Source organism: Microtus oregoni, unplaced genomic scaffold (assembly GCF_018167655.1).
Source record: "Microtus oregoni isolate MIOR12 unplaced genomic scaffold, Mior012 000002F_ref0000024, whole genome shotgun sequence".
Classification (NCBI taxonomy): Eukaryota; Metazoa; Chordata; class Mammalia; order Rodentia; family Cricetidae; genus Microtus; species Microtus oregoni.
In genome coordinates, this window is record NW_024543061.1 from 12,903,583 (window position 1) to 12,930,751 (window position 27,169).

Here is a 27,169-nt window from a genome sequence, read left to right on the forward strand (position 1 = left end):
TATATGGATTAAAATATGAATGATACAGACACAATTATTTTAGGAATATAATAGAAAGCAAGTACTTCAAATAAATTTAAATAATAAGCTTGATCAAATCAATATATGTTTATAATTGCAAACTGCTAGACATTGAAAAACTGTAAAGGGGAACTAAGAGTCAAGGAGGTGTCTTTCAGGCCCTGAAAGGTCTGAAGCAGGGTATGAGGCTGTGGGGGGGGGGTGGGTATTCCAAACTGAGAGGACTGGAGGAGTCAGAGAACGGTGTTTGTAACACTAAAGGGGACCTGGGAGGTTGGGATGCTGAGCAAAGGGTGAGGTGTCGGGAAAGAAGGGGTAATGAGGTGCAGAGTGTTTACAGCTTAGGAGACCAGTTTTTAAAGACAGCTCGAAGTGCTGCCTGTTGTAGTGACAGTACAGATAAAGGGCAGTGGGAGTTAGAAGGCGAGATATTTTGGGGAGATCGAGGGAGGTATTTGAATGGAAGGATTAAGTGCGCAGAGACAGCTGAAGCATCTCAGGCTGTGTTCAGGAGACAGTTTGACAGGAGTGCACTAAGGAGAAAGTTGGAAAGTGGAGCTGGGAAGGAAGGTTGAAGTTAGAGTCCTCAGTTAGCTTGAGGGATTGTAACTTCATTTTGTGGGCATGGAGAACTCCTCTGGGCTGTTGTCAGTGCACGGACACCTGAAGCTGGAGATGCAGCTTACGGCCTGAGAGGACATGTAGTGTACTGGGAGTCTGAGTCAGTGCATCTCCGAGTGGAAGGGCAAATCTGGAGAGAGTGAAAGCCAGAGGGAGGTGTTGTGACCCTGGCAAGACTGTGGAGCCAGTAATGAAGAACACTGAGAACTCAGAAGAACTTGCCTGTGACAGGTTCCACTTGGAACTGAGCGGGCTAGCTCCATGATATCAGTGGCTGTGGAGGGTTGTATGCCAGGAGGTTTAATACAGCTGAGGGGTAACAGGATGGAACCCAAGAAGGAGGCAAAGGGAAGTCTTTGTTCTGGGAGTGGAAACAAGGAAATAGTATAACCAGCGCTCCTAGGCACTGTTTGTCAGTTTTGGCCCCAGTGTCCTGCATCCCAGCCCCAGCCTGTGACTGTTCAGAAGTGATCTTTTTTTTTTCTTAAACTGTTCCTCCTATTAAAATGTACCTGTCTCCAGGTGGATGTTAAACCTTGTCAGCTATTAATATATTGTCGTGATTAGTTACTTGGCAAGCAACAGCTTTCTGACAGCAGCTGCTTGCAGAAAAAGACAGATGATGAGCATGTTTTGATTGGGGGCAAGAGTTAAGGAAGAGGTTCAAAGGTGGGGCAGGAGCAGAATTACCATATGATCTGGCAATTCTGCTTCTAGGTGTGTACTCAAGAATTGGAAGCAGAGGCTCAGATATGTGTATCATCATGTCCCTAGTGATTTGTAGTAGCCAAAGGGTGGAAGCAACACAAGTGCCCATTAGTGGATGGAGAGATAAATAAAATGTTTCCTACATGTAGTAGGAGCTGCGGGGCTGCATTCCGCCACCCAGCTCCCGCCACCGGCTAGCTTTACCCGAAATAACAACACACAAATTGTATTCACTTAAACACTGTTTGGCCCATTAACTCTAGCCCTTACAGGCTAATTCTCATATCCCGATCAACCCATCTCTAATAATCTGTGTAGCATCAGTCTTACCGGGAAAGATTCAGCATGTCTGACCTGGCAGCTTGCTTCATGGCGTCTGCCTGGGAGAGGGGAGCATGGCCTCTGAGCTCACTTCCTCTTCCTCCCAGCATTCTGTTCTGTTTACTCCTCCCACCTATATTTTAACCTATGAGGGCCAAGCAGTTTCTTTATTATAATTAACCAATGACCTTCCTCCATCACCTACACATGTTAAAATATTATTCAGCTTGGGGCTGTGAAGATGGCCCAGTGGGTAAAAATGCTTGCTGTGCAAACAAAAGGGCATGAGTTTGATTTCCCAGCAACCATTAATAGCTGAGCATGGCCACTCATGCATGCAGCCTCAGGGCGTTAACAGATAGGCAGATCCTAGGAACTATTTTGGCTGGCCAGCCAGCTCAGCCAAAATAGGAAGCTTCATGTTCAGAGAGAGACCCTGTCTCAAAAAATAAAGTGAGTAGCAATAGAAGACAAAACCCAGTGTCTGACCTCTTCATGTACAAGCTATGCAAACCCGAGCATACTTGTGGACATACACCATGAACATACAAAATAATACTCATTCTTAAAGGGGAGAAAACTCTGACATACGCTACAATGGATGGGCTGTAAACACACCTCCTAACAAAGGTTAGAGATTGGCGCATATCTCCCAAGTAGCTAGAGTTCGGCTAATTGTTTAAAAATGCAGCAGACATTTATAAAATGGTATGTTCATACCTTGCTTGGAAATCAACTCCACTTTCTCTAAATACAGAATCTTCAATTGTTGCAGAGGAGGATAGGGCCACTCTGTCCATCTGTGTGACATTCTTGGTCAGCGTGCACATAGTATAAGTTCATGGTATCCTTGGCCCTGGAAGATGACCGTGTATGTGGAAGATCACTGTCTCATTGTGGCTCTACCTGTGGCATGGGTCGTTCTGGGAAGTCAGCTCTCCGTTTCCTGTGAGTTCTGAAATAGATGCAGCTGTTGTCTACCTGCTGCGAGTAGTCACAGTTGTGTCACCACGTGCCAAAACGTCGTTCTCTTTGACGTTCGCTGGGGTTCTTACTTTCCTTATTAACAGACCGAAATTGTAAACATTTCTAGGATAAAATGTGGTTTTTCACCTGCTTGGTCAGTTAGCATATTCATCTCTCTTGCCTGGATTTTTTCATTGTTACAGTGCTGAGGGTTGAGCCCCAGGCTATACATATGCTAAGCAGGCCCTCTGCCACTGGGTTGTGCCTCTAGCCCCACTCTGTGTTCCTTTGAAATATATGTTATTATGATTATAGTTACTCTACTGTGAAAAATACATTTCAAAAGCAATTCCTACCTTTTGGTCAGCAGTACTCGTTTATCCCCTTCAAAGTTCCTTCTGGCTGGCATCCTCTGGAAACCATTAGATAGAACCATTGTTCTCTGCTTCTGTAATCTTAGCTTATTAGCATGTCCATGTAGGTGGTATGTGTATTTTCTGTTTTTCATGTCTACCTTACTCCACTGACTAATTATGTTTTTCAGATTCATCCTTATTGTTATGAGTGACAAGGACTTTCTCCCCCTTTAAGGCTGAGTGTAGTTTTCTGCTGTGGTATGTTAGTTTGGTGCCACTGTAGCCAACATACCTGACCTAGGATGACAGGTTTATTTTGACTCTTTGGTCCATTAAGGTAGGGAGGGCAGAGCAGAGCACATTGGAGTGAAGAGGTTACAGAGAGCAAGACGAGAAGCAGGGGCTGGATCTAACTTACGGAGGACCTCTCATAGTACCCACTTCTGCCAGGCAGACTCCAGTTCCTAAAGTTTCCACATACTCCCAAATAGTGCCGCTACTAGGCATCGTTAGACTGATGCTAACTGAGCCAAAGCAGATTGGAGCTGGGGCATATAATACTTGAGGTTTAAACCTAACAAGTTTATAGATTTTCTATATCATTCATATGTAGATGAGTGGGTGAGTTTGGTTCAGTATCTTGGTTATCGTGAGACTGCAGTGAACATGAGAAATGAGATGCCCTTTTGACATTCTCATTTCACTAATTTTTCTATATAGCTAGAAGTGGACTTACTAGATCACATACTTAGTGGTTTTTAAGAACCTTTATACCATTTTATTGTATTTTTGTTTTGTTGTTGCTGACTGACTCTTTGTGCTACCTAGTTTCATATCAACTTCACACAAGCTACAGCCACCCAAGAGGAGGGAACCTCAATTAAGAAAATGCCTTTGTAAGACTAGGCTGTAAGCAAGCCTGTAAGACATTTTCTTAATGAGTGATTGATGGGGGAGGGCCAGCCCATTGTGGGCACTATAAGAAAGCAGGCTGAGCAAGCCAATAAGTAACACTGCTCTCCATGGCCTCTTCACCAGCTCTTGCCCCCTACCCACCCCCCCTTCCTGTCCTGCCTGAGTTCCTTTGTTAGCTTCCCTTAGTGGACTATTATGATTCAAGTCAAATAGACTCCTCCCCAAGTTGCCTTTGGTCGTGGTGTTCCTCCCAGCAGTAGTAATCCTAACAAAGACAGTTTTGCATTATAGCCCAGCTATTTTCTAGCCTAAGTGGCCTAGGACTCTATGTAAGTTTAGGCTGGCTTCAAACTTAGAGTGGTCCTTCTGTTTCTCTCCCAATTGTTGGAATTATAGTGTGTGTCAGCAGGAATAGCCTTCATATTATTTTTCGTAACAGTTATACTAATTTATATTCTTATGATAAAAGTTCTTAAGTACGTAAATTTTCATATTCTATTATAGATAAGATTATTTTATTTCCTTTCTGGGTGATTCATTATTTGTTCATAGAAACAAAATTTGTTTTACTCCAGACTCATGGTTCTGGAGGTTTCATCCTTGGTTACTTGGCCCTGTTGCTTTGAGCTTTGGGTGAGATAAACGCTGGTAAGAAGCCAGGAAGTAAAGAAAAAGAACTGCTACTGATTTTTGGATATCTGTTGTTCTGTGTCATGGAAGTCCTGCAACTTTGGATCTGCAGGACTAGCCCCTTCTCATGCTCCAGCAGATAATTGATGGGGTGGGTGTTAGGGTGGGCCAACTCATAGCCCTGGTTCTGGGCCTGGTGGTTGCTGAGTCGTTCAGCCTGCAAGCTCTCCCGCGTCCTCATTACCAGGGCAAGCTCTCCACCTTATGCATCTGTGAAAGCTTCCTAGGATATGAATTCTGCTAAAGTTAAAGTTTTAGGGCCTCCCGCCTTAACCAGGTACTGTAGTACAGGGCAGGTCTGACTCTCAGCAGACAACTTGCTTTATGTTTATAGTGAGTGAGCCCTGGGTGGGCACGTGGTCTTTATGTGTATAGTGAGTGAGCCCTGGGCGGGCACGTGGGTCTTTATGTGTATAGTGAGTGAGCCCTTGGCGGGCACGTGGTCTTTATGTTTATATTAAGTGAGCCCCAGGTGGGCATGTGGGTCTTTGTCTCCCACTCTTCATGGCCCTGAGCAGGCTCTGTCGAATTTTTTTTACTTGTAAGTTTACTGGATTTGTTAATTATAATAGTTTCTTTGAGTTAAGAATTTCTCTGTATATGATCAACAGCATACAGAAATTTCACTTCTTTCTTTCTTATTGGGATGCCTTTTATTCTTCCTGAGTAGTTGTGATGGCTAGGATCGCCAGTACTGTGCTATAAAGAAGTAGGTGGGCATGGTGGCCCATGCTTGTAATTCTGATACCTGGGAGCCTAAGGCAGAGGGTTGCCATGAGTTCAAAGTGAGTCCTAGGCTAGTCTGAGCTACATAGTAAAACTCTTGTCTATAAACAAAAGTCCCCCCTCCCCTCCAAAGTATTATTGGGCTACAGTATTATTGGGCTCAGGAGCAGAACCCTGGCCTGGCATCTGAAGCTCTAGTTTCAGTTTGTCTCCCTACCTAGGTGGGGCGAGGAGGAAACGAAGTGGGAAGAGTGGGCCTGCTTGTCCCTAACTGGTCTTGCCATCTCCTTTCTCTACAGGTTTGCTATAGTGACCTTTATTACAGCTATGTCCCTTCTCTACCTAATCTCTTCCAGGCTGTTTTTACTATGGAAGGATGTGGGGGGGTTTTTTGTTTTGTTTTGTTTTATCTGTTAAAATAAGTCCACTTTTACCCTTCATTTTATTAAAATGGTGTCATACTATTTTGTGTATGTTATCTTTCCATCCCAAGGATAAATTCCATTTGATCACGGTGAATTATTAGTAATCACTTTCCCTTCCTTCCCCCTTCTTCCTCTGGCTCATATATGCTTGACTTTTATTTACAATATTTTGTTGAGAAATCTTGCATTTCTGTTCACTTAGTGACATTAGCTTTTATTTTTCATGTAGGTCCCTAGTCTGATTTTGGTACCAGGATAATGTTAACCTCAGAAATTTGTTTGGAGATATTCACTTTAATTTTATGGAAGTTTGAGAATAATTAATTCACCTAACTCTTTTGTAGAATTTAGGAATTAAGCTGCCCAGTCCTGTGTGTTTCATTAGTGGGAGACTTTTTATTACTGACTGAATTTCCTTGATAGGTCAATGTGCATCTGTAGCAGGCTTTCTTTTGAGCCACCAACCAGATCCCAAATCATGACACAGAGACTTATTATTAGTTATGAGTGCTCCGCCTTAGGTTAGGTTCATCTCTGCTAGCTCTTAGAACTTAACCTGTTTCTCTTCATCTACATTTTGTCTCGCGGCTTTTTAACCTTTCTTTTTTTTTTCTGTATCTTTTCTGCTTCTCGAGTCTGGATGACTGGTGACTGCCTGGCTTCTAACCCTGGGCTTGTTCTTCTCGTTCTCTCCTGCCCGCCAGCCCCGCCCGTCCCTCTTTTGCCTAACTATTGGCTCTTCAGCTTTTTATTAGATCAATTGGGTAGGCAAAGCGAAACAAATGCAACACATCTTCACATAATTAAACAGTTAAACAAATTCAACACGTCTTCACATAGTAAACAATTAAACAAATGCAATACAAACAAATGTAGCACATCTTTACATGGTTAACAAAGGCAGGGAAATAATGTGACACACCTTCACATAGTTAAAGTCATATTCTGCAGCAGAAACAAATGTAACACATTTTTGCCTTGGTCAAATAACATTCTACCACATGTCTAGCCTAGGAATGTATTGTTTTCCTGGATTTCTGGATGCGAAGCACACAGGAGGTGTCGATAGGTACTTCTTACCTGCTTGTGTGCCAGTGGTGTCAGCTATTCAAGAGCCAACACCATGGCTGACAAGCATGCTCAGTGTTTGCTGCACATCTTGGTGACCTGAGTCCATCCCCAGAATCCACTATGAAGGAGGGTCCCAACTCCTGAGAGGTCTCTGCTGACCTCTACACGTGCTCTTTGGACTGGAGATAGAGATCATTGTTGGTGCTTGTCTGGCATGTACAAGGCTTTGGGTTCCACACCCAGCACCACAAATAAAAAATACCAGTTCCCCTGAGAGATGTGGTGGGTAGTGGTTTGGAACTCACTACCTAGGCTAGACTGACCTCAGGCTCACACATCTTCTGCCTCTGCGCCCTAGTGCTGGTTTTTGAAAACTGACATTTCACTGATGAAGCTGAAGCAGCCAATAGGAAGACAGACATGAGACTCACTTGACACATAACCAAACTAGAGAACAAGTTAGTGAGTCTGCTCTGAATAAAAATTAAATTGAGTTCTCCTCAGTGGCACCTCCAGCTTCAGGAGGTCTAATGCCTTCTTCTGACTTCCTCATATACCAGACAGCCTCACTCATATGCACAGACTCACATCTATACATCCATACATGTAATTAAAAACAAATGAAGAGCGGGGCGGTGGTGGCGCACGCCTTTAATCCCAGCACTCGGGAGGCAGAGACAGGTGGATCTCTGTGAGTTTGAGGCCAGCCTGGTCTACAAGAGCTAGTTCCAGGGGCTGGAGAGATGGCTCAGCGGTTAAGAGCATTGCCTGCTCTTCCAAAGGTCATGAGTTCAATTCCCAGCAACCACATGGTGGCTCACAACCATCTATAATGAGGTCTGGTGCCCTCTTCTGGCCTGCAGGCATACATGCCAGATAGAATATTGTATATATAATAAATAAATTAATTAATTAAAAAAAAAAAAGAGCTAGTTCCAGGACAGGAACCAAAAGCTACGGAGAAACCCTGTCTCGAAAATCCAAAAACAACCCCCCCCCCCAAAAAAAAAAAACAAATGAAGAAAGCAACTTTTCTGGTCTGCTTTGGTTTTTGAAGTTGTCTTTTTATGTTTTATTTTCAAGGTCACCTCTTATTCCTTCCTACTGCACCAGGTTTCTTCTCTTCTTTATAACTAATCATAACTTTCTCAAAAAACACTCATTTATTTCATTTTTATTATTTATTTTACACTTATATTATTTATTTTATATTTATTATTTATTTCATTTTTATTTGGAGCAGACTCACTAGCTTGTTCTCAATGAGCACATGCATTCATGTAATAGCTGGCAGCCAGTATTCCAGACCCAGTGCTGGGGCGCAGAGGCAGAGGATGTGTGAGCCTGAGGCCAACCTGGCCTACACAGCGAGTTCCAAGCCACTACCCGCCATGTCTCTCGGTTTTTCCTGTGGTGCTGGGGTTGGAACCCAGAGCCTTGTAAATATCAGAGAAGAACCAATAATGATCTATATCTCAGTTGACTATTTCTTTTTTCTTTTCTTTTTAAAATTTATTTATTTATTTATTTATTTATTTATTTATTTATTATATAGACAGTGTTCTGTCTGTCTGCATGCTTGCTCGCCAGAAGAGGGCACCAGTTCTCATTACAGGTGGCTTTGAGGCACCATGTGGTTGCTGGGAATTGAACTCAGGACCTCTGGAAGAGCAGTCAGTGCTCTTAACCTCTGAGCCTCCTCTCCAGCCCTCAGTTGACTATTTCTAATTGTACTAATTTTGAAAATTATTGCTGTATTAGTTTGTGTCTGTATACATAAGTGTGCATGTGGAGGTTCAGAGGACAGATCATAGGAATTAGTGCTTTCCCTCGGTTGTGTGACTTTCAGGGATCAAACTCAGGCCATTGGGCGTGGTGGTAAGTGTCTGTCTGCTGACCCATCTGGCCTCAGCTATTTTACACTATTTTTATATGTGTCCTAGTCCACTCTCTGTTTCTATAACAGAATCCCTGAGGTGGGTACTTGATCAAGATGATTTTGTACTTGGCAGTTTTGGTATCTAGAAGTCTCATCATTTTGGTGCCTGTGAAGGCTTCATGATGAGTGACTTCATTAACAGCAGCATGTGTGAGAAAAATTTCATGGGGAGGCTCAGGAGCCTTTTAGAGAACTAAGAACTAACACACTTTGTGAGACCAGCACTGCCGCTTCCATGGTCCCATTCCCTGTGGTCCCGTGCACTCCTAGAGGTTCCGTCACCCCACCAAGCACTGTATTGCCTGAGCCAGCAATCTGCTATTTGCATTTCAACTGAGTGATCACTGAGAAGTGCTAGTGTACTCTGCTGCAGAAGTAAGACACAGGCCGCACAGACAGCATGTTTTCATTACTCAGAGCCACATGGGATTCGCCTTTTATCTTCTTTTTCTTTGTGTACACTTGAACAGTGATCAACAGTAACTTTAGCATTTTCTTTATTTTTGTGTATTTGGATATGTGTGTGAGTGTGTGTGCATGAGTGCAAGTGCACACACCTGGGAATGTGCAGAGTTCGGAGGTAGATGTTGGATAACCTGCTGTTTCACCTTATTTGAGACAGGGTCTCGCTGATTTTGGAGCTAGGCTGGTGGTCGGCAAACCCCAGAGCCCCTCCTGTCTTTTTACATCCATTTAATGGTGTGGGTACTTTGTTGCTTGTTTCAGCCCTCGTAGATTCTTGACCCTTCCTCAGATTCTACTTGTCATAAATTAATGTTTGACTTTCCTATTCCAGTGCCAGAGAACTGAAGAACTCTCTGCCCCTAGCACCTTCCTCACCTCACACATCCTCGGTGTATGTTAGACAGGCATTTTCCTGCTCACTCGTGTTTTCTGTTAGTAGTGAAAGGTTCCTATAGTCTGGATTCTGCCAAAGTTAAATTTTCATTGCCTCCTGGCTTAGCCAGGTACTGCAGTGCAGGAAGAGTGTGGAACTTTCAGTGAATTACTTGCTTTATAGTAAGTGGTAATTCTAGGAAGTTTAAATCTTGAAATTCTCTAACACATCAGGTTGCTCACCCTTTACTTGACATGTTAACGATGAACACAGAAAGGGGAATGGCCATTTGCTTCTTTGGCAGTTTCTTGGAAAGAAGATACATATAGTATGAGATCACAGAAGGCTTTTCCCTAGCAAGGGACTGTAGCTGTGTGTTGACCCACATAAACTTACTCAGTTTTAACTCTGTTTATCTCACTTTTCTGAGGAACAGCAACAGGCTCTTCACAGAGCAGGCACTGTCCGTCATCTAGTGGGTGGGAGAGTCTACCTGGGTAGCTGGAAGCCTTCTGTTTTCCACTGTGGTTCTAACCTTAGCCTAGAACCCTGCCTCTCATTTGCAACTGTTTCCAGGTGTCATACTAAGTCTCCCTCCCTGATGGTCAGCTGCACGCAGACCTTCAGGCCACTCTCCACAGTGGCCCATTGGTGTGACTGCTCAGAGAGTTCACACCATAATATCCTTGTCTTAGTTTGGGTTTCTGCTGTTGTGATGAAACACCTCCCCCCCCCCCAACAAAAAACAAGTTGGGGAGGAAAGGGTTTATTTGGCTTATGCTTCCACATCACAGTTCATCATCAAAGGAAGTCAGGACAGGAACTCAAGCAGGAACATGGAGGCAGGATGTGATGCAGAGACCATGGAGGGATGCTGCTTACTGACTGGCTCATCATGGCTTACTCAGCTTTCTTTCTTTCTTTCTTTCTTTCTTTTTTTTAAATATTTATTTACTTATTATGTATACAATATTCTGTCTGTATGTCTGCAGGCCAGAAGAGGGCACCAGACCTCATTCCAGATGGTTGTGAACCACCATGTGGTTGCCAGGAATTGAACTCAGGACCTTTGGAAGAGCAGGCAATGCTCTTAACCACTGAGCCATCTCTCCAGTCCCCCTCAGCTTGCTTTCTTATAGAACCAAGGACCACTAGTCCTGGGATGGCACCAACACAATGGGCTGGGCACTCTCCCATTAATCACTAATTAAGAAAATGTGTACAGCCTAGTTTAGCGAGGCGTTTTCTTAATTGAGGATCCTTCATCTCAGATGACTCTAGCTTGTGTCAAGATGACATGAAACTATCCAGCACACCTAGGTGGGACTTAGTTTCAAAGAATGACCTCTCAGCCATCTAGCACAGTGATATACCATAAAGACATGGCAGTAAGTTTGGTAGTCTACCTACCAGAGCAGTTCTGAGCTGGGCTCTCTCATTCCACATTCTGTCTTTTTTTTTTTTTTTAATGGTTTTGTTTTTTTTTTTAAATATTTATTTATTATGTATACAGTATTCTGTCTGTGTGTATGCCTGCAGGCCAGAAGAGGGCACCAGACTTCATTCCAGATGGTTGTGAGCCACCATGTGGTTGCTGGGAATTGAACTCAGGACCTTTGGAAGAGCAGGCAATGCTCTTAACCACTGAGCCATCTCTCCAGCCCCCCACATTCTGTCTTTTGAACAGTCCTGGCTGATGCAGCCTTTCCTTTTCAGCGGTCCTAAGAGTAGCTGGTTCCCTGCAGAAGAGCACAGAAGTGATGAAGGCTATGCAGAGTCTTGTGAAGATCCCAGAAATCCAGGCCACCATGCGGGAGCTGTCCAAAGAGATGATGAAGGTGATTGTGCTGGTTCTGCTTTGTCTCCAAACCCCTGAGAGTTCTCTGAGCTGGGGCTGGGACTGCTCCCACAAGTGTTCTGAGAAAAGGAACAGATGTTGTTATCTGCTTGAAACCATTTTGTGCAAGCATAGTAGAGGCTGGGTGGAATTGTAAGTGTTGGGAAGAAGCACAGCTTGCTTAGATCTCCAGAAGGGATCCATCCAGTGATGGGGTCTGTGGGCTCCAGCAGGAGGGAAGATACAAATGCCTTTTCACTGTCTGCTCTGAAGGCACTAGTGAAGCTGGTAAGGGAGGTGATTTCATTCTTACAGTGTTAGATATAGCAAAATGCATGTTACACTTTGATGGTCTTTCTTGTAACCTCTCAACTTTGCCTGTCATTGTAAAAGCAGCCCTAGATAGCATTTAAACAAAGTAACTGTGGCCCAAATCCTTTGTTTAGGAAACACCAGATCTGGCCTGCAGACTGCAGTTATTTATGCCTGTTTTAACCACAAAAAGGAGAGACTGAGAACCAAATGGAAAATACATAGGCACCTGCCACCCTAGGATAAGGGTGTGGCAGGAACTACACTAGGGGTCAACAGACAGGGCCAGGGATCCGAGGAGGGATTGCTACTGAACCACAACTGATAGCACGTAGCATTTTCTCCTGTCTTGTTCTCCAGGTGCCCTCTTGGGGTATTTTACACAGGACATTGAGTTTTAAAGCTACCAGGCAGCCCAAGATCTCTTGGATTATATATAAGTAAATCTGGAGCTGAACCACAGGTGTGTCTGCCCTCATCATCTGAGCTGACATCTTGTATGAGTGCTGTTTCTTAGTTTAGACTTGTGGTCTGATAACCAGGAGTATGCAACTCAAATCCTGTGTGTGGGTCTCCTCCTACCTACCAGAGTGTCTTATCTGTGAACGTGAACCATACACTGGGCACTGGGGGCAGCCAGAAGGGGTGTGCAGACAGGCTGGAGAAGAACAGATAGGAAAATATCGTAAAAGTCCAGAGCCCAGCTCTTTAGAAAGAAAATGCTTGGGCAGTAGCAGTTAACAGGATCAAGTGTGTCCTTTATATCTGGGATGTACTCAAACTGGAGGTTAGAGGTGGATGGTGGCCTCCAGGCCTGCACATTTTAACTTAGGTGGCCACCAAAATTTGAGTGAATGAATTAGTAAAACAAAAAATCCTGTAAGCTCCTTTCACAGTGGTTTATGAACATTAAAGTTTGTTTTGAAGGAAGCTTGTGTATTGTAGATTCTAGGACTGAGTGCCAATAGTGATGCATGGTTGCGTGTATATTGAGGCTACCCATGGTGACCCAGCTCTGAAAGAGCGGGCACATGTTCTTAGACTTTGCATTTGTCCCCAGTATCTTGCTCTATTGGCTGTGTCAGGAATTAGATGAATGACTGAATGAACCAATAGATAGATGATACCCTCTCTCCAGAAAGAGGAGGACTGTTACAAGTTCTTTTAACCAATCAACAATTATTTATTGATCCTCTTTTTGTTTGAGTGTTTGGTTTTCCTAGTCTGTGGGGTTTTGTTTTGGTTGAGACAGGCTACAGTTGTCATGCTCCAGCCTGCCAAGTGCTGTTTGTTGAACAGTAGACTCCAGCATAGGAGTAACTTCAGTTACCTAGGCTATAGGACTCCACCTTGTTGACCATGATATGAGCTTGTTCATAGGGTAGGGAAGGGGGCTCAAATTGGCTAGGCACTAGTAGATCTGTGTCATGGAGAGTCACCTCAGGTCGGGAAGCACAAGGACTAGAAGGTAAGTGATTTGCTGGGACAGGAGCAGAGGCCAGAGCTGTCACTGCCGCCTGCTCCAGGCTGTGTAAAAGAGCTATGCCTCTTGGTTTGTAGAATACTAGGGTTCCCTTCTGGCCTTTTGTCTGGGACCCCTTTCTGACATGGGAAGGTGCTTTTCTGACCCTTTGCTCTGCTAACAGACACCGAGTGGCCTCCTCTGGAGTTGGGGGACACTGTTAAGCAGGACAGTTTCAGGGCTTTGGAGGGCCTTTTGTTTGTGCCTAACAGTGGTCCCTTGCTATTTTCTTTTTAAAAAGTGTGTTTGCATGCATGTGCATGCACATGTATACACATGCATGTACATGTGTGAACACTATTGCATGGTGATATATATACACATTCGCATGGATGTGTGCTGTGTGCATGTGGAAGCAGAGGTTAGCATTGGGTACCTTCCTCTATACTTTCCATTTGTTTTTGAGATAGACTCTTCTCTGAACCTGAAGCTCACCAGGCCAGCCAGTTAGCCTAAGAGACCACCCTGCCTCTGCTAAAACACCCTCCCTCCCCGCAGTGCTGGGTACAGATGTGGGCTGTCCATGCTTAGCTCTTGAAGTGGGTGCTGGGCATTTGAAAAGGTCCCCAAGCTTTTGTGGCTCTTTATCAACTGAGGCATCTCTCCACCTCCTTGCTTCTCTCTGAAAAAGAAAGCTGCATCAGGCTGCCAGGCACAGACTTCCAGTAATATGACTGACCTTGCTTTGTAGGTCAGGAACTCTTGACTTCCTGTGAGAGAGGTGATCAGAGTTTGGTGAAGGATTGATACTCAGCATACCCACCCACCAGATTAACTTTACCAGCAGCTGTGACCTACCACGCTGGGATTTTTTTTTTTTTTTTTTTTTTAGCATTTTCTGGATTCCCTCCCTGCTCAAGCCTCATGCCTTTGTTATCCTGTTGTCTCCTGTGGCTCCAGCCAGTTTCATCCTGTTTCAGGTCCTATTTGCTGTGTTAGGGCAGTGCTTTCCGGGCAGCTCAAGGGTGTGCTCCTGAGGCCTGCTGCCATAGTCAGTGTTCTATAGGAACTGCTACCAGTAGCTGCGGCCTCCAGTCCTGTGAACTGAGAGCACAGTTTCCCTTTGGGTCCTTGTCTGAGAGAGGCCGTCCTCCGGCATTTCCTTTCCACTGACTCACTTGTTGCCTGGGAAAGGTGGACTAGACTCAGCGAGACTACAGCTCCCTCTGGGTGCTGTCTAGGGGTGTTGGGAACACATGTAACATTGAGCGAGATGGCATTTTGTTGTCTATTCAGGCTGGAATCATAGAGGAGATGTTAGAGGATACATTTGAAAGCATGGATGATCAGGAAGAAATGGAAGAAGCAGCAGAAATGGAGATTGACAGAATCCTCTTTGAAATCACAGCAGGTATGGGCCTTCCTCCCACAGGTAGTCAACACTGGCTATTGCATCTTTCCTCTATTGGAATGTGCAAGGTACTTCTTGAGGGGGATGTGCAGTAAGAGGATGTCCAGTTTTCAAGGAACAGAGGATTCTTAGTTTCTGATTTTCACAATAGCTGAAAACAGCTTCTAGGAATTTGAGTTAGTATAGACCTGACTTTAGTATAAAACATGTCTGTGTTGAACATAGAGATAAACAAAATAGTTATTTCTAAGAACTTCATAACTTTTTGATTCTGAGTTTTCTTAATTTTATGCTAATAAAATGGTGGGATTTCATTTTTATTTTGCTTTAAATTGTTGGGAGAAGGAAGGTATTTTGAGAAAGTATTTTGTGAAAATTTGGAAATGGTTTAGATTTTTGTTTATTTGATTTGTTTTGGTGTTTGAAGTGTCTCATTTTACAGTCCACTGTGGTCTCAGACACTCTTCTTGCTTAACCTGGAAAACTGGATTACAGGTGTTTACCCCATACCTGGCCAGGACTGGATTATAGGTGTTCACCCCACACCTGGCTAAGACTGGATTACAGGTGTTCGCCCCACATCTGGCTAGAACTGGATTATAGGTGTTCACCCCACACCTGGCTAGAACTGGATTACAGGTGTTCACCCCCACCTGGCTAGGACTGGATTATAGGTGTTCACCTCACACCTGGCTAGAACTGATTACAAGTGTGCACTCCACACCTGGCTAAGACTGGATTACAGGTGTTCACCCCACACCTGGCTAGGACTGATTACACATGTGCACTCCACACCTGGCTAAGACTGGATTGCAGGTGTTTTCCCCATACCTGGCTAGGACTGGATTACAGACGTGCACCCCATACCTGGCTAGCAATGTGGTTGTTTGCCTTTGGTTTCTGTGGCACTGGGGACTGATCCTGAGGCCTCCTGCACATGAAACAAGCACTCTACTGCTGAGCAGTACTCCCAGCCTTCATTTTGAGATAGGGACTCATTAATTTGCCCATGCTGCCCTTGAACTTACTCTATAGTGTAGATAAACTTGTTTTCTATCATCCTGTCTCAGTTTCCCAGTTAGCTGAGACCTGTGCCACCCAGACTAGCTTCAACAATTAAAAAATGAGATTTTCAGTAGTATTTGGGAATTTAAATTAGGAGCTTCAGAATTATGGCTTTTTTACTTTTTTTTTTTTTGAGACGAAGTCCCACTATTTTGCCTAAGATGGCCTCAAAATCCTGAGCAAAAGTAACAAGTATGTGGACTCAAGTTTACACTACCATGCCCAATTTTCTAGAAATTAAAATTCTTATGATTTGGGGTGGATGTGGATTACTCCTGTAGTAGTAGCTACTTGGGAGTCTGAGGCTGGATCCCTCAAGGGCAACATAACAAATCCATCTGTCCATCTGTCCATCTGCACAGTTCTTGCTCTCTGCTGTGATGTGCATTGTCAGAGGAAGCAAAATCCCTCTGACAGCAGCTCCACTGCCTTGGTCCTCGGTCCTGGGACGAGAGGAGGCTGGGAAGACTGAGGAACTGTTCTTACGTGGTGTGTTCTAAGCTCTTCACTCTCCTCTCTTCAGGAGCCTTGGGCAAGGCGCCCAGTAAAGTAACTGACGCCCTTCCTGAGCCTGAACCTTCAGGAGCGATGGCTGCCTCAGAAGAGGGAGATGATGAGGAAGATGAAGAGGACCTGGAGGCCATGCAGTCCCGGCTGGCCACACTCCGAAGCTAGGACCACCTAGTTGGGGCCTCAACTCTCTGGTGCCCTTCTGTAGGTGTGGGCACAGCCTCGAGGAATCACCGTTTCCTGTATCTCTTGCACTATACCTCTGCGGTGAAGCACTACATTTTGGAGAGGGTTCTGTGGTAGTTTATCTTCACTGTCGGCAGAGACTTTAAGGATTGCTTTCATGAAAGTGGTGTAATCCAATGCATCATTTTCAAGAGCATAAATAGTAGAAGTATCTTCCTTGGGGGAGGGCAAAGAAACCCATTTTCTCATGAAGCAATTCTGAGAGGAGTTGATTGAATGTTGACAACTCTCTGCTGGTGTGTGTGTAAAATACTACTTAAGTGGATGTCAATAAACTTCTGCTTTAGCTCTTGGTCTCACTGGAAATGTCACATGCAGTCCACTCAAGGTGTTGATCTCCCAGATGATGTCCCAGTGTTGGCCCTGGAAAGAGGGTGCCATCGCCAGGCATCAGAATGTGGGAGCTCAGCAGAAGTGCCTTCTGCTCTGCAGCCTGGTCCTAATCTTCACAGACAGGGTTTGGGGGCCATGCTTGCGCAGTTATCATCCCTTTAACAGATGGATGTTGGTAATGTGCTGTGTTGGCTGGGGATCATATCACACACTGGCGTATGCATGGGGAGTCTTTGCAGCTGCTAGGCCTTCTCCCCACAGCAAGGGTCATGCAGAACAGACAGCACTGGGATTGGGACTCTTACACCCCATTCTTGCTTGGAGCCAAGTGTCTTGCATACAGGGACATAGCCTAACCATAAACACCAAGAACTAACCAGCAAGAAGCTTTGGTTAAACATCGAAAACAGGACATGCTTTAGATACATTGAGAAGTAACTTGGCAGTTCCACTGTGTGTCTGAGACAGTTGGAAAAGCTCTTTGGCATACATGGTTTCATTCAGACCTCACAGATGGCAACAGCTGTTTGCTGAAGTCACAAACTCTAATGTACAGTGGCGTGTCTCCACCATTATTGTGGCACAGAATGGCCTTGCTACCCACAAGCAATGCACCCTGTGCATCCCCTCCTTTCTGATCCCTCGGCCTGTTTACTGCCTCCTTGGGTTTTCCTTCTCCAGCCTTTCAGACTGTCTTCCCTCGTGTGGCCATAGGCATTTGAGTTTGCTCTGTGGGTCTCGTTGAGCAGCACTCCGCTTGCTGGATGTACCAGTTTGTCCTGAAGCAATGTCTGCAGCAGTTTTCCCTGTGTGTGTGTTTTCAGTTCCTGTGGATATGAGGGAGCTCAACCATGTGCTCAGCACATACTTACTTGGTTCCGTAAGAGGCCAAACCAGCCATACCTAGGAGGAAGAGTACGCCTTTCTGTGACCTTGGCAGTATTTGTCACGAAGGATTTCTGTTTCGTTGGTACCTTGTCTTGATCTGTAATCCCTGGTGAAGTATGCTGGGCACCTGTTTTTATACTTGCCTTCTCTGTATTTTGTTTGGAAATGTTGAAATAGTGGCCTTGAACTCATGACCTCTCTGCTCTACCACCATGCCCAGCTTGCCACCTGAATTTTTTCACTGTTGGTATTTGTTCATTTTATAAACTGGATTGTTTTCTGATTATTCAATTTTAAGGTCCTCTTAATATATTTTGGACCAATGGTCTATCAGATTTTATTTTATTCTCTGGTTTGTTCTCTCATTGTTGACATTTGCTCAAAGCTGAAGTTTTTTTTACTTTTAATAAAACCCTGCTTCTTACTTATTTTGTATATCATGCCTTTGGTGTTTTAAAAAAAAAAAGAGTATCACTACAGGGGATGTAGCTCAGTAGTTAGAGTACTGGCCTGGCATGTACAAGGTCCTGGGTTCAATTCTCAAGTGCCAGCACACACATGATCATTCAATGTTTGTGCTATTAGTAGTTGTCTTGTTTTAGTTACATATGTTTATTTTGGCGGGATGTATGAGCCATAGTGTACATTTGAAGGTCAGAAGACAACTTGTAGGAATTGGTTCTCTTCCCACATGTGTTCCAGGGATCAGACTCGGGTGCTCTGACTTGGAGGTAAGCATGTGTTTTCACTCAACCAGCTTATGGCCCTTGTGTTGTATTTTATATTGCGGTCTCTAACCCAGTTTCAGTTCATCTTTATGAAGGATGTTAAAGTTTGTGTGTAGGTTTGGTGGCTTTTTTTTGCAGGTGGATATTCTGTTATTCAAGATCATTCATTGAAAAGGCTGTCTTTGTGCCAGTCTAATTACATATTTCTAATTAAATAAATTTTATATAGAATATAGTTTTATAAAATGTTGATGACCAAAACAGCCTTCTAGTACTTCTCAGTCAGGCCATAATTCTGAGTTACCTTTGACTTGTTTGAGACAGTGGCTCACTATCACTGGCTGGCCTGGAACTTGCCGTGTAGACAGGGCTGGCCCAAATTGATACAGGTCCACCTGCCTCTGCCTCTGGAGTGCTGGGATTAAAGGCGTGCACCACCACACCTGGTATTCTTTTCTTTAAAAGTTGTGGTGGTAGTTATGGGTCTCTTGCCTCTTAATGTAAACTTTAGAATTAATTTACTGAGATTCAAAAAAAATTGCTAGTTTTTCCTGGGGTTGCACTGAACCTGTGGATTCCATTGGTAAGAACTGACATGTTGTAATGACGCCACAGTGCTTTACACTGAGCCAGTGAGCTTCTTTACAAGGTGACACTGGTGTTAGCTGCCCACATCCCTGGGCACTTGAGTTTGTATATTGATAATCAAACTTTAGCCAAGTAGATCACAGTGACAGCTTCTCTTCTAAGCACTCAATGAGCAGGTTATCACATTCACGTTTTCTCGCTAAGCAGAGCGTTTTTGCTTGTCTGTCATGTATTCCTTTTCCCCCTCATATGCTTTGATGGCATCACGGGAAACAGTTCAGATCTGCAAACTGTCCCTCTATCCCAGGTACTAAACTAGATACAGTAACAGAAACACTGGCTTTTCTGCCATCCCATCAGGACCCACTTGGCACCATCAAGGGTACCTAAATTATCACTGCACTCCCAGCCCACTCACTCTGACAGTTTACTCTGAAACATCACCCTAGGCAGACAGTTGTGGCCTTCCCTGCACCCCTGCCGTAGCCCCTCCATCTCACAGCCAAGCTGCCTCCTATGTTACAGGGGCAGATGAAAAAAAAATCCTGTTTTCTGTCCTCAAGTATTTTGCTTAAAAGTCAATGAAGAAAAGAGTCTAATAGAGTGTTCCCATTGAGGTTAATATTACAGACGGCAGTCTCAGGACAAAGACAGTATTTGAAGAAAGAATGCCTGAAGCTCTCCCGAGTCTGTAAAAATTTCCTCAAGAAGCACAAAGTCACAGCACTGGAAGAATGAGGTAGAAAAGATCAATCAATAACTAGATACTGATACATGGGTATTTACAGTGATTGACATGAAGCACAGTTGTACCGCCGCTTGCCAAGCGTGACTTCACTGCTGCCTGGAACAGAATGTCCTGGAGAAACAGCTGAACCAATGGATCACTGCCCCTAACAACCTGACATCCCATCTTGTGGTTTTAGAGCATAAAATGAGAATTCAAACTGGACACAGCCCCGAGACCTTTCAGGAGCTGGCCTGGCATCTGCCCACTGATGACATCACATCCACTCTCACTGTCGGAGTGCTCATTTCAGAAAGATGCTAAATTCTTTAAGGGACTCTGATTGGGACATGTGACAGTAGAGGCTGCAGAAGAGAAAGATCTTTAAAGCCACCAAAGAGTAGGTAAAGGGGTTTTTAGTAAGATCTATGTATGCTTACTGATTACAGACTGCTGTGGCCAGGAGACAACAGGGTAACATTTTTAGAATGTTCAAAAAAAAAAAAATCTGTCCAGCAAAACAGTTTCTTCAGAACAAAGAAAAAATAAAACATTTCCTGGAGAGCAAAAGCTAAAGGTATAGGTTCTTCTGCATGTCCCCTGTGCAAGGCTAAAATGACTAGATAGTAACCTAAAGCTATACAATATAGAGATAGGTAGGTGAACAGGAGAGGAGGGGCGAGTCTACCAACCAGAGGCTGTATGGGGGCTGTATGGAGGTGAAAAGGGACTAGCACAGGCCAGTGGCACACACCTTCAATTCCAGCACTCCAGAGGCAGGTGGGTCTGAGTTCAAGGCCACTGTGGTCTACTTAGAAGTTCTGTGGCAGGCAGAGCTATAGAGACATGTCTCCAAAGGGGTAAGGCATTGCTGGATACAGAGCTGCTGTATGGAGTGATGAAGAAGGACTAGTGTTGTTCCCACTTCATTGTACACTTTTGTTCAAAGCAACAAATATTGTCATATGTTTGATTTGGAGTTTAACAATTATTTTGTGTATTGTGTAGACATGTGTGAAGGTCAAAGGACAACTTGCAGGGCTTGGTTCTCCCCACTCACCAGGTTCCAGGAATTGAATTCAGCTTGTGAGGTTTGGTGGCAAGTGTCGTTACCTAACCCATCTCACCAGCTCCTTGAGTGCGTTTACTTTTTGACAGTAGTCTGTGTTCAGCCTGAACTGTACTTTGTTAATATCTCAAAATGAACATGTAAACCCAGATAGTGATGGGCTTGGGAGGAGACAGGTGAATCTGAGGCCAACCTGATCTGTACAGAGCAAGTTCCAGGATGGTCAGAGTCACACAGAGAAACCCTGTCTCAAAAAAAAAAAAAAAAAAAGAGAAAGAAAGAAAACTAATTTATGTGGATAGTCTAGTATCGGGCTGATCATGTATATCTGCCATCCCATTTTTGTTGCATTTGAACTTCTCAATATTTCTCACCTATGAGTTTTTGTTTGTATTCTTTTTTTAATTTTATTTATTTACTTATTATGTATACAATATTCTGTATGCCTGTATGCCTGTAGGCCAGAAGAGGGCACCAGACATCATTACAGATGGTTGTGAGCCACCATGTGGTGGCTGGGAATTGAACTCAGGACCTTTGGAAGAGCAGGCAATGCTCTTAACCGCTGAGCCATCTCTCCAGCCCTTGTTTGTATTCTTAAAGAGTAGTGTTGACTTAATTTTCTTATTCTTGGCATGTGAGATTGGCATCAAATCCACAGGGCTTTCGAGAAGCTTGTCTGCGTTGTCTTTCTCCCTGGCATTGGCTCACATTCTCTCCCTCTTCATGCACTGTACTGTCAGGGCTGCCACCTACCAGGAGACTGTAATCAGAGGCCATGGCTCCAAAACTGATCTAAATAATCCTGTTCTTTATAAAGTGCCCAGCTAGAGAACACTTAATCTCAGCACTTGGCAGGCAGAGGTGGGTGCATGTGAGCTAAAGGCCAGTCGAGGCTGTCTTCGAGAAGTAGAGGACACATTTAGTCAGCTTTGAGTCAGTTCTGTTTTGGTAATTTTTCTCCTGATCACTGTATTTTTCTGGGTTAGTTCTTTATTCTTTACAAAAAGAATATTTTTACAAAATAGCATCTCTTTACAAAAGAAATGGGTTTAGGCTTGTATGTATTTTCTTGTATGTATTTTCTTGTATATATGTACTTTCCCTCAGTTCAGAGTATCAACTTAACCTGCCATTTTTGTGGCTTCTGAGTCTTGAGATTATTGGGTCAGTAGTAGCTCCATTTTCATCCACACCTGCTCCTCCAGCAAGTCCCTGTTCTTTTGAGTCACTGGTGTGACTGGGTCAAGAGAGACCGCCATAGAGAGTAGCTGTACTGAAGGGCCTTGTGCAAGACAAGCACACCTACCAGGCTGTCTCCAGCATCTCTTAACTTTTATTCATAGAAGCAGAAGATTGTCACTTTTTAAAAAGCCAGTCTTTAGAGATTATTTATTTATTTATTTGTGAGACAGGGTTTCTCTGTAGCTTCTGAGCCTGTCCTGGAAACTAGCTCTTTTATAGACCAGGCTGGCCTCAAACTCATAGAGATCCTCCGGCCTATGCCTCCTGAGTGCTGTGATTAAAGGCGTGTGCCACCACCACCCGGCTGAGATTTAATTTTTAATCTTTGCAAACAACACATTTCTTACTTTTAAATATTCATTATTATATCATTGATAGCTATTTTGCCAAGTTTGGTGAAGTCTTCTCATATGAATGTGAAGGCAAATCTTGGTTGTCTGTTCTGACTGCAGCTTAAGTCAGCTAAAACCCAGGTTGCTGGGCTGGCCTGAGGGATTTCCTTAGATTATCTGAAGCAGGAAGGCCCACCCAAAATCTCTATCACACCTTCTGATGGGCAGCCTAAATAAAAAAAGGTACAGAACATGGCTTTGCTTCTTCCATGCGGGCTCAGTCTCACTGGCAAGTCCATGTCCCATTGCTGAGGCCAGTGTTATGTCCAGTTTCTTCAGCATTCCAACGAGCACTGGGGCCCAGCAGCTCTCCAGGAATTCTCTAGGACTCAGCCCCATACTGTGACTGCAGAGGTGTCCAGCCTCATGGATGAACAACTAGATTCCTTCTAGTCACGAGACAGCGACTGTTGAACTGCCAGGCTAATAAATCCCCCCTTAACCTATATATTGTTAGTTCTGTTTCTGTGGAGCAGTCTGGGTAATTCATGTTAGAAATTCTTGGTACTGTTTTAACTGAATCATTGTTTATCATGAGTTGAACTTTCATATTTCAGTTCCAAATACTTCTCTTCCATTCTGATTTCAATGGCTTTAGTTATGTTACTCCATTTACTAACATTTGAAGCACGGTTTCTACTGAATGGCTATCACTTATGAAAATGATAAAATTGAAAAGTACAGTGGGGCATCATTAGGGAACCGTTTTCAGGTTACAGTTATTTTATGTAGTGTTAAGTACACGCTCCTGCATGTGTGGATGCAAAGTCAATGTTGGGTGTTTTCCTTAATTGTTCTCTATCACTTCATTTTTAAATTTAAAAGTGTCTGATTAACAAGTAAATTATTATTTCATGTGCATGTGTGTTCTGTCTGCAATGTGCATGCCAGATGCCTGTGGAGATTGGAAAGATGGCATCAGAGTCCCTGGATCTCGTTATGGACAGCTGTAGGCAACCATTTGGGCCCTCTGCAAAAACACGTGCTTTCTGGCCCCCATCTCTTCTTTCGATGTCGTCATACATCCAGTGTGTTCTCAATTACTTTCTGTCATGAGTATCTCACTGAACTTGAGGCTTAGCAGCTGGTTAGGCTGCAGTCAGACTGCCATGTCCAGGTTTTTGTTTATGTTGGGACCTGAACTCACAGACACAGCTCTTTCCCCAGTCTCCTAGTATTAACTTATTGCTACATTTTAAAAAATGTATCTTCACATATTTACTTGGGTTTCTCGATTTGATGACATGTCAAATATGGGAAACTGGTACCTCTGAACAACCAATTCTGTCACTAAACATTTTTCTGTGTCCTTCATATTAATTAGCATCTTTTATGTTTTCTGATGTTCAGTGTCCTGTCACATTGTTTTTTTCCTCAATGATCTAGTTCGCAGACCGGTGTTTTTTATCATTGTTTTAATTGGCATGGGGCATGTGTGAAGCAGCCAGGACACTGGAGTTGGTTTCCTCCTACTCTAATGCGTTCTGAGAAACAGCTTCATCTAACTGCTGAGCCAGCCCGCCTCTCACACTGACTTTCTAAATGCATCCTGATGCATTTTAAGTTAAATGCAGATTTTTTCCAAACCTGGTCATTCTGACATTACTCAGACACTTTCCTATACTCAAGATTTCAGACTCTCTAGAATCCAGAATCTCTAACTTTTCAGGGGTATAGGAGGATGTGACAGTTCTTGTTGGCGTTTGCCTTTTGCAGCTGTTAGAATTTCAGCTCTGAGTAACTGTGATTCTGTATAGGATCCTGTTACAGAAGGCTTGAATGTGGCTTCCTCACTGTTTTGGCATGGCTGGTTTCTAAGGAACAATGCACATTCTAAATCCCAATCTATAAGAGCTTGGAAGAAATTCTCAGAAAACCTTTCCTACAGACTTAGAAGTTCCTTACTGACATCCTACTCAGCTCACAGGTTTAACGCCTGCACTCTAGGCTTGTCTACTGTCACTGATGAACAGATTAGCCACAGGGAAGAATCTTCATCACCAATGCTCCCCCTTCATGGAGATGGGGATTTCGGGGTGCAACTGTCCTGACCCGCCAGCATTGCTCCTCCTCTGTACACACAGGACCAGCTAGCTCCCAGTCACTATTTGGGTTGTGGTTAGTTCCCACTTCCAAATGTGGTGGGCTCTTCACAGAAGCAGGACAGATCAGCACTGTGTTATTAGTCACTAAGAAATGATGACTCCCTAGGATCTTTGCTTTTAAGAAAGGCTCCTGCACCAATATTTTAAGCCTAGAAGGTGTGCAAACACAGAAAAAGGCCAGTGAACCAAGCCAAAGTATTATATGAATATTTTAATGCAAAATGGTTACCACTTAAAATTAGCAAAGCTTCATTTAAATTAAAATTCCATTACCTAAAGATGGTTAACCCTAAAAATTATACAGTAGTTATTTCTGCTATATAATGCCAGTCCTACACAATACATTTAGAACTGCACCATTAGCTGTCATTTCCTCCATTGTTCTTCTGGACCCTAGTGGGTGGGAAGGGTTTCCAACGGGCATAAAATAAAATAAAATCCCATTAAACATAGCAGTAATCCTTAATAGTTAAAAATTCCATTTGAATGAGCTGTCCAAACAAACAGCTGGAAAATAACTGCAAGTATTGTTTCAGAGCCAACAGGTCTTCAGCTAGGTAGAAGATCTGCACTAGGTGAAGTCACAGTATAAGGATGCATGGTCTGTAAATAGTTACTACATATACACACTTAGTGTCTGTAAACACTAGAATATACATTAGAGACAGTACCCTTGCAAGTCGGGTGTACTTTAAAAAAGATGAGGTAACATGAAGTCTCAAAGTCCACAGGAAGCATGCCTGAAGAGTTTGATCAGCTGCCAATAATCATCTCCAATGTCAGGAGCTAAGGTTTGCCCAAACTGGCTTCACTGGCTTTCAGCATAGCAACTGCATCCTTCACTGCATGGTAGATAACATTCTTCACCTAAAGAAATGAAAGAAAAAAAATGACTGCTTCATTAAACCGAAACTCCCTCACTAAGAATAACACTGCCATACACAACATGTACTGCCAAGGACCTGCCTCCTGGAGACCAGTAGCCACACAGAATGCAAGCCTTCTCTGGAGAACTTACAAAGCTCTTAACTGGCTTTGCTCAATAAGACTAATTAATAATTACTGTAGTTTTCAAATATGAAGCAATATGTATTAATTCACTGTTAATTTGGTTTGAAGTGTGATCTTGCTGTGTAGTTCAGGGTGGCTTCAAACCCTCCAGTCTTCCCCCAGCCTCTAGATTAGAGTAGCTAGGACTGACTGCAGGTATGAGCCAAAATAGTATGTGTAAGCCACTACTCAAACCAGGTCTCTGAAAACACCGCCTTCTGACCCCAGTATCTATTCAGTCCTGCTCTATTGCATATGACAAAAAACACCACAGCACTAAACACCAGGCATTGTGTTCCAGACCCCTGCTAGTAGCTAAGCCAAGGAGCAAAAGCCTTCATCATCAGCACTAAAAACTCTCAGTGCCTAAGCAATATGATAAGGGTGAGGCTTCCTTCTGAGCTTGTGGTTCTGTCACTCACTAGAGAGCAAGCTACTTCACTGTTCTGTGATATGGCCAAGAACAGACTATTGGGTCATGAAGCCACAGGCAGCAAATGCCAGGAGTCGGAGCTATTTTTACCTGCAGTTTATCTTCATGGTTGGTATGAGTCTGCGACAAATAACGGAATTCCTGAGTGAGCCAGAAGCAGTGTTTAACATGCTCTGGAGACACAAAGTCTTCGGCCACTTTGATACAGCTGTATAAGTTATGAACCTGAAAAACACCAAGCCACAGCTGTAACAAACCCACAAGTTCATAGTAGAAACACAATAAATAGTAATAACTGGTTCTGACCTGATGTGGAGCTCCTGCTGGGATAAATACCACATCTCCAAGAAATTGTACAATAGCCCAACCTTGAACTCCATACTCTTGATAAAGGCGCTTTCTTAGTGATCGGTCTAAATACCAGCTCTGATCATGAATAGGGTCATGGTCTGCAGGATTTTCTTGACCCTGCTCTTCGGATACCTACAACACGTTAAAAATAGCATGCGACTTAGCAGATGCCAAGAACCGAAGAGGGTGTTACCCCTTCCCAAAACACAAGCAGTCAATAAACACATCGGGCTGCCATCAAGTGATGTGTTCCCATTGGCAGAAACCGCACTCAAATACGTGAACAACATGAATCAAGAGAACCACAAAGGAAACCTAGCCTGCCTGCTACTGTTTCCTACGGTCTAGATACACTCTTCGACAATATTTTAGATCCAATTTTTAAATGTAAATAGATTCCTTATGAATCAACTTGTCTTATACTTATTGATGGTCCATATGCACTTCAAGCAGTCTGAATTATGAAACAGTCTCAAAGATACAGACTAAACTTCTTTATTCCACATCCAGTGTCTGGAAAAGCATACATTATCAAGGGAACACATGACCAGTAGGTCAAAGAGTCCATCTTTAACAGAAATACTCCATTTCTAGCAACTGGCCATTAAAGAACCTACTTGGTGTCAGGACCACAAATGGGCTAGTTATTCCTCTGACTCAAGTATGACTAGAGAAGATCAGCCCTGGTTTGCAACAAGTGCCTCAACACTGCATGAGTTGAAGAGAGAAAGCTTTATCTGTCCAGAAACCTGCACATCACATCCCGCAACCACAGCGACACTGAGTCCTCCCAACTCCTGCGGCCCTCTAAAGCAGGGTG

At 43.6% G+C, this 27,169-nt stretch overlaps 2 protein-coding genes across 5 annotated transcripts in view; one reads left to right on the forward strand and one right to left on the reverse strand.

The window, feature by feature from the left end:
- The window catches only part of LOC121466360 (charged multivesicular body protein 3), a 39,807-nt gene extending 23,078 nt beyond the window's left edge, over positions 1-16,729 (forward strand). For both annotated transcript variants that reach the window (XM_041680023.1, XM_041680031.1), the window contains 3 exons: positions 11,314-11,435; positions 14,505-14,619; positions 16,208-16,729. In XM_041680023.1, coding sequence (XP_041535957.1) covers positions 11,314-11,435; positions 14,505-14,619; positions 16,208-16,359 — 389 coding nt within the window. In that variant the 3' untranslated portion in view covers positions 16,360-16,729. The remainder of the gene's footprint in view (positions 1-11,313; positions 11,436-14,504; positions 14,620-16,207) is intronic.
- A 7,982-nt stretch (positions 16,730-24,711) lies between these two features.
- The window catches only part of Kdm3a (lysine demethylase 3A), a 42,661-nt gene continuing 40,203 nt past the window's right edge, over positions 24,712-27,169 (reverse strand). For all 3 annotated transcript variants that reach the window (XM_041639943.1, XM_041639947.1, XM_041639939.1), the window contains exons 24-26: positions 26,305-26,481; positions 26,089-26,223; positions 24,712-25,382 (exon numbers count right to left, since the gene is read on the reverse strand). In XM_041639943.1, the coding sequence (XP_041495877.1) occupies positions 25,302-25,382; positions 26,089-26,223; positions 26,305-26,481 (393 nt within the window). In that variant the 3' untranslated portion in view covers positions 24,712-25,301. The remainder of the gene's footprint in view (positions 25,383-26,088; positions 26,224-26,304; positions 26,482-27,169) is intronic.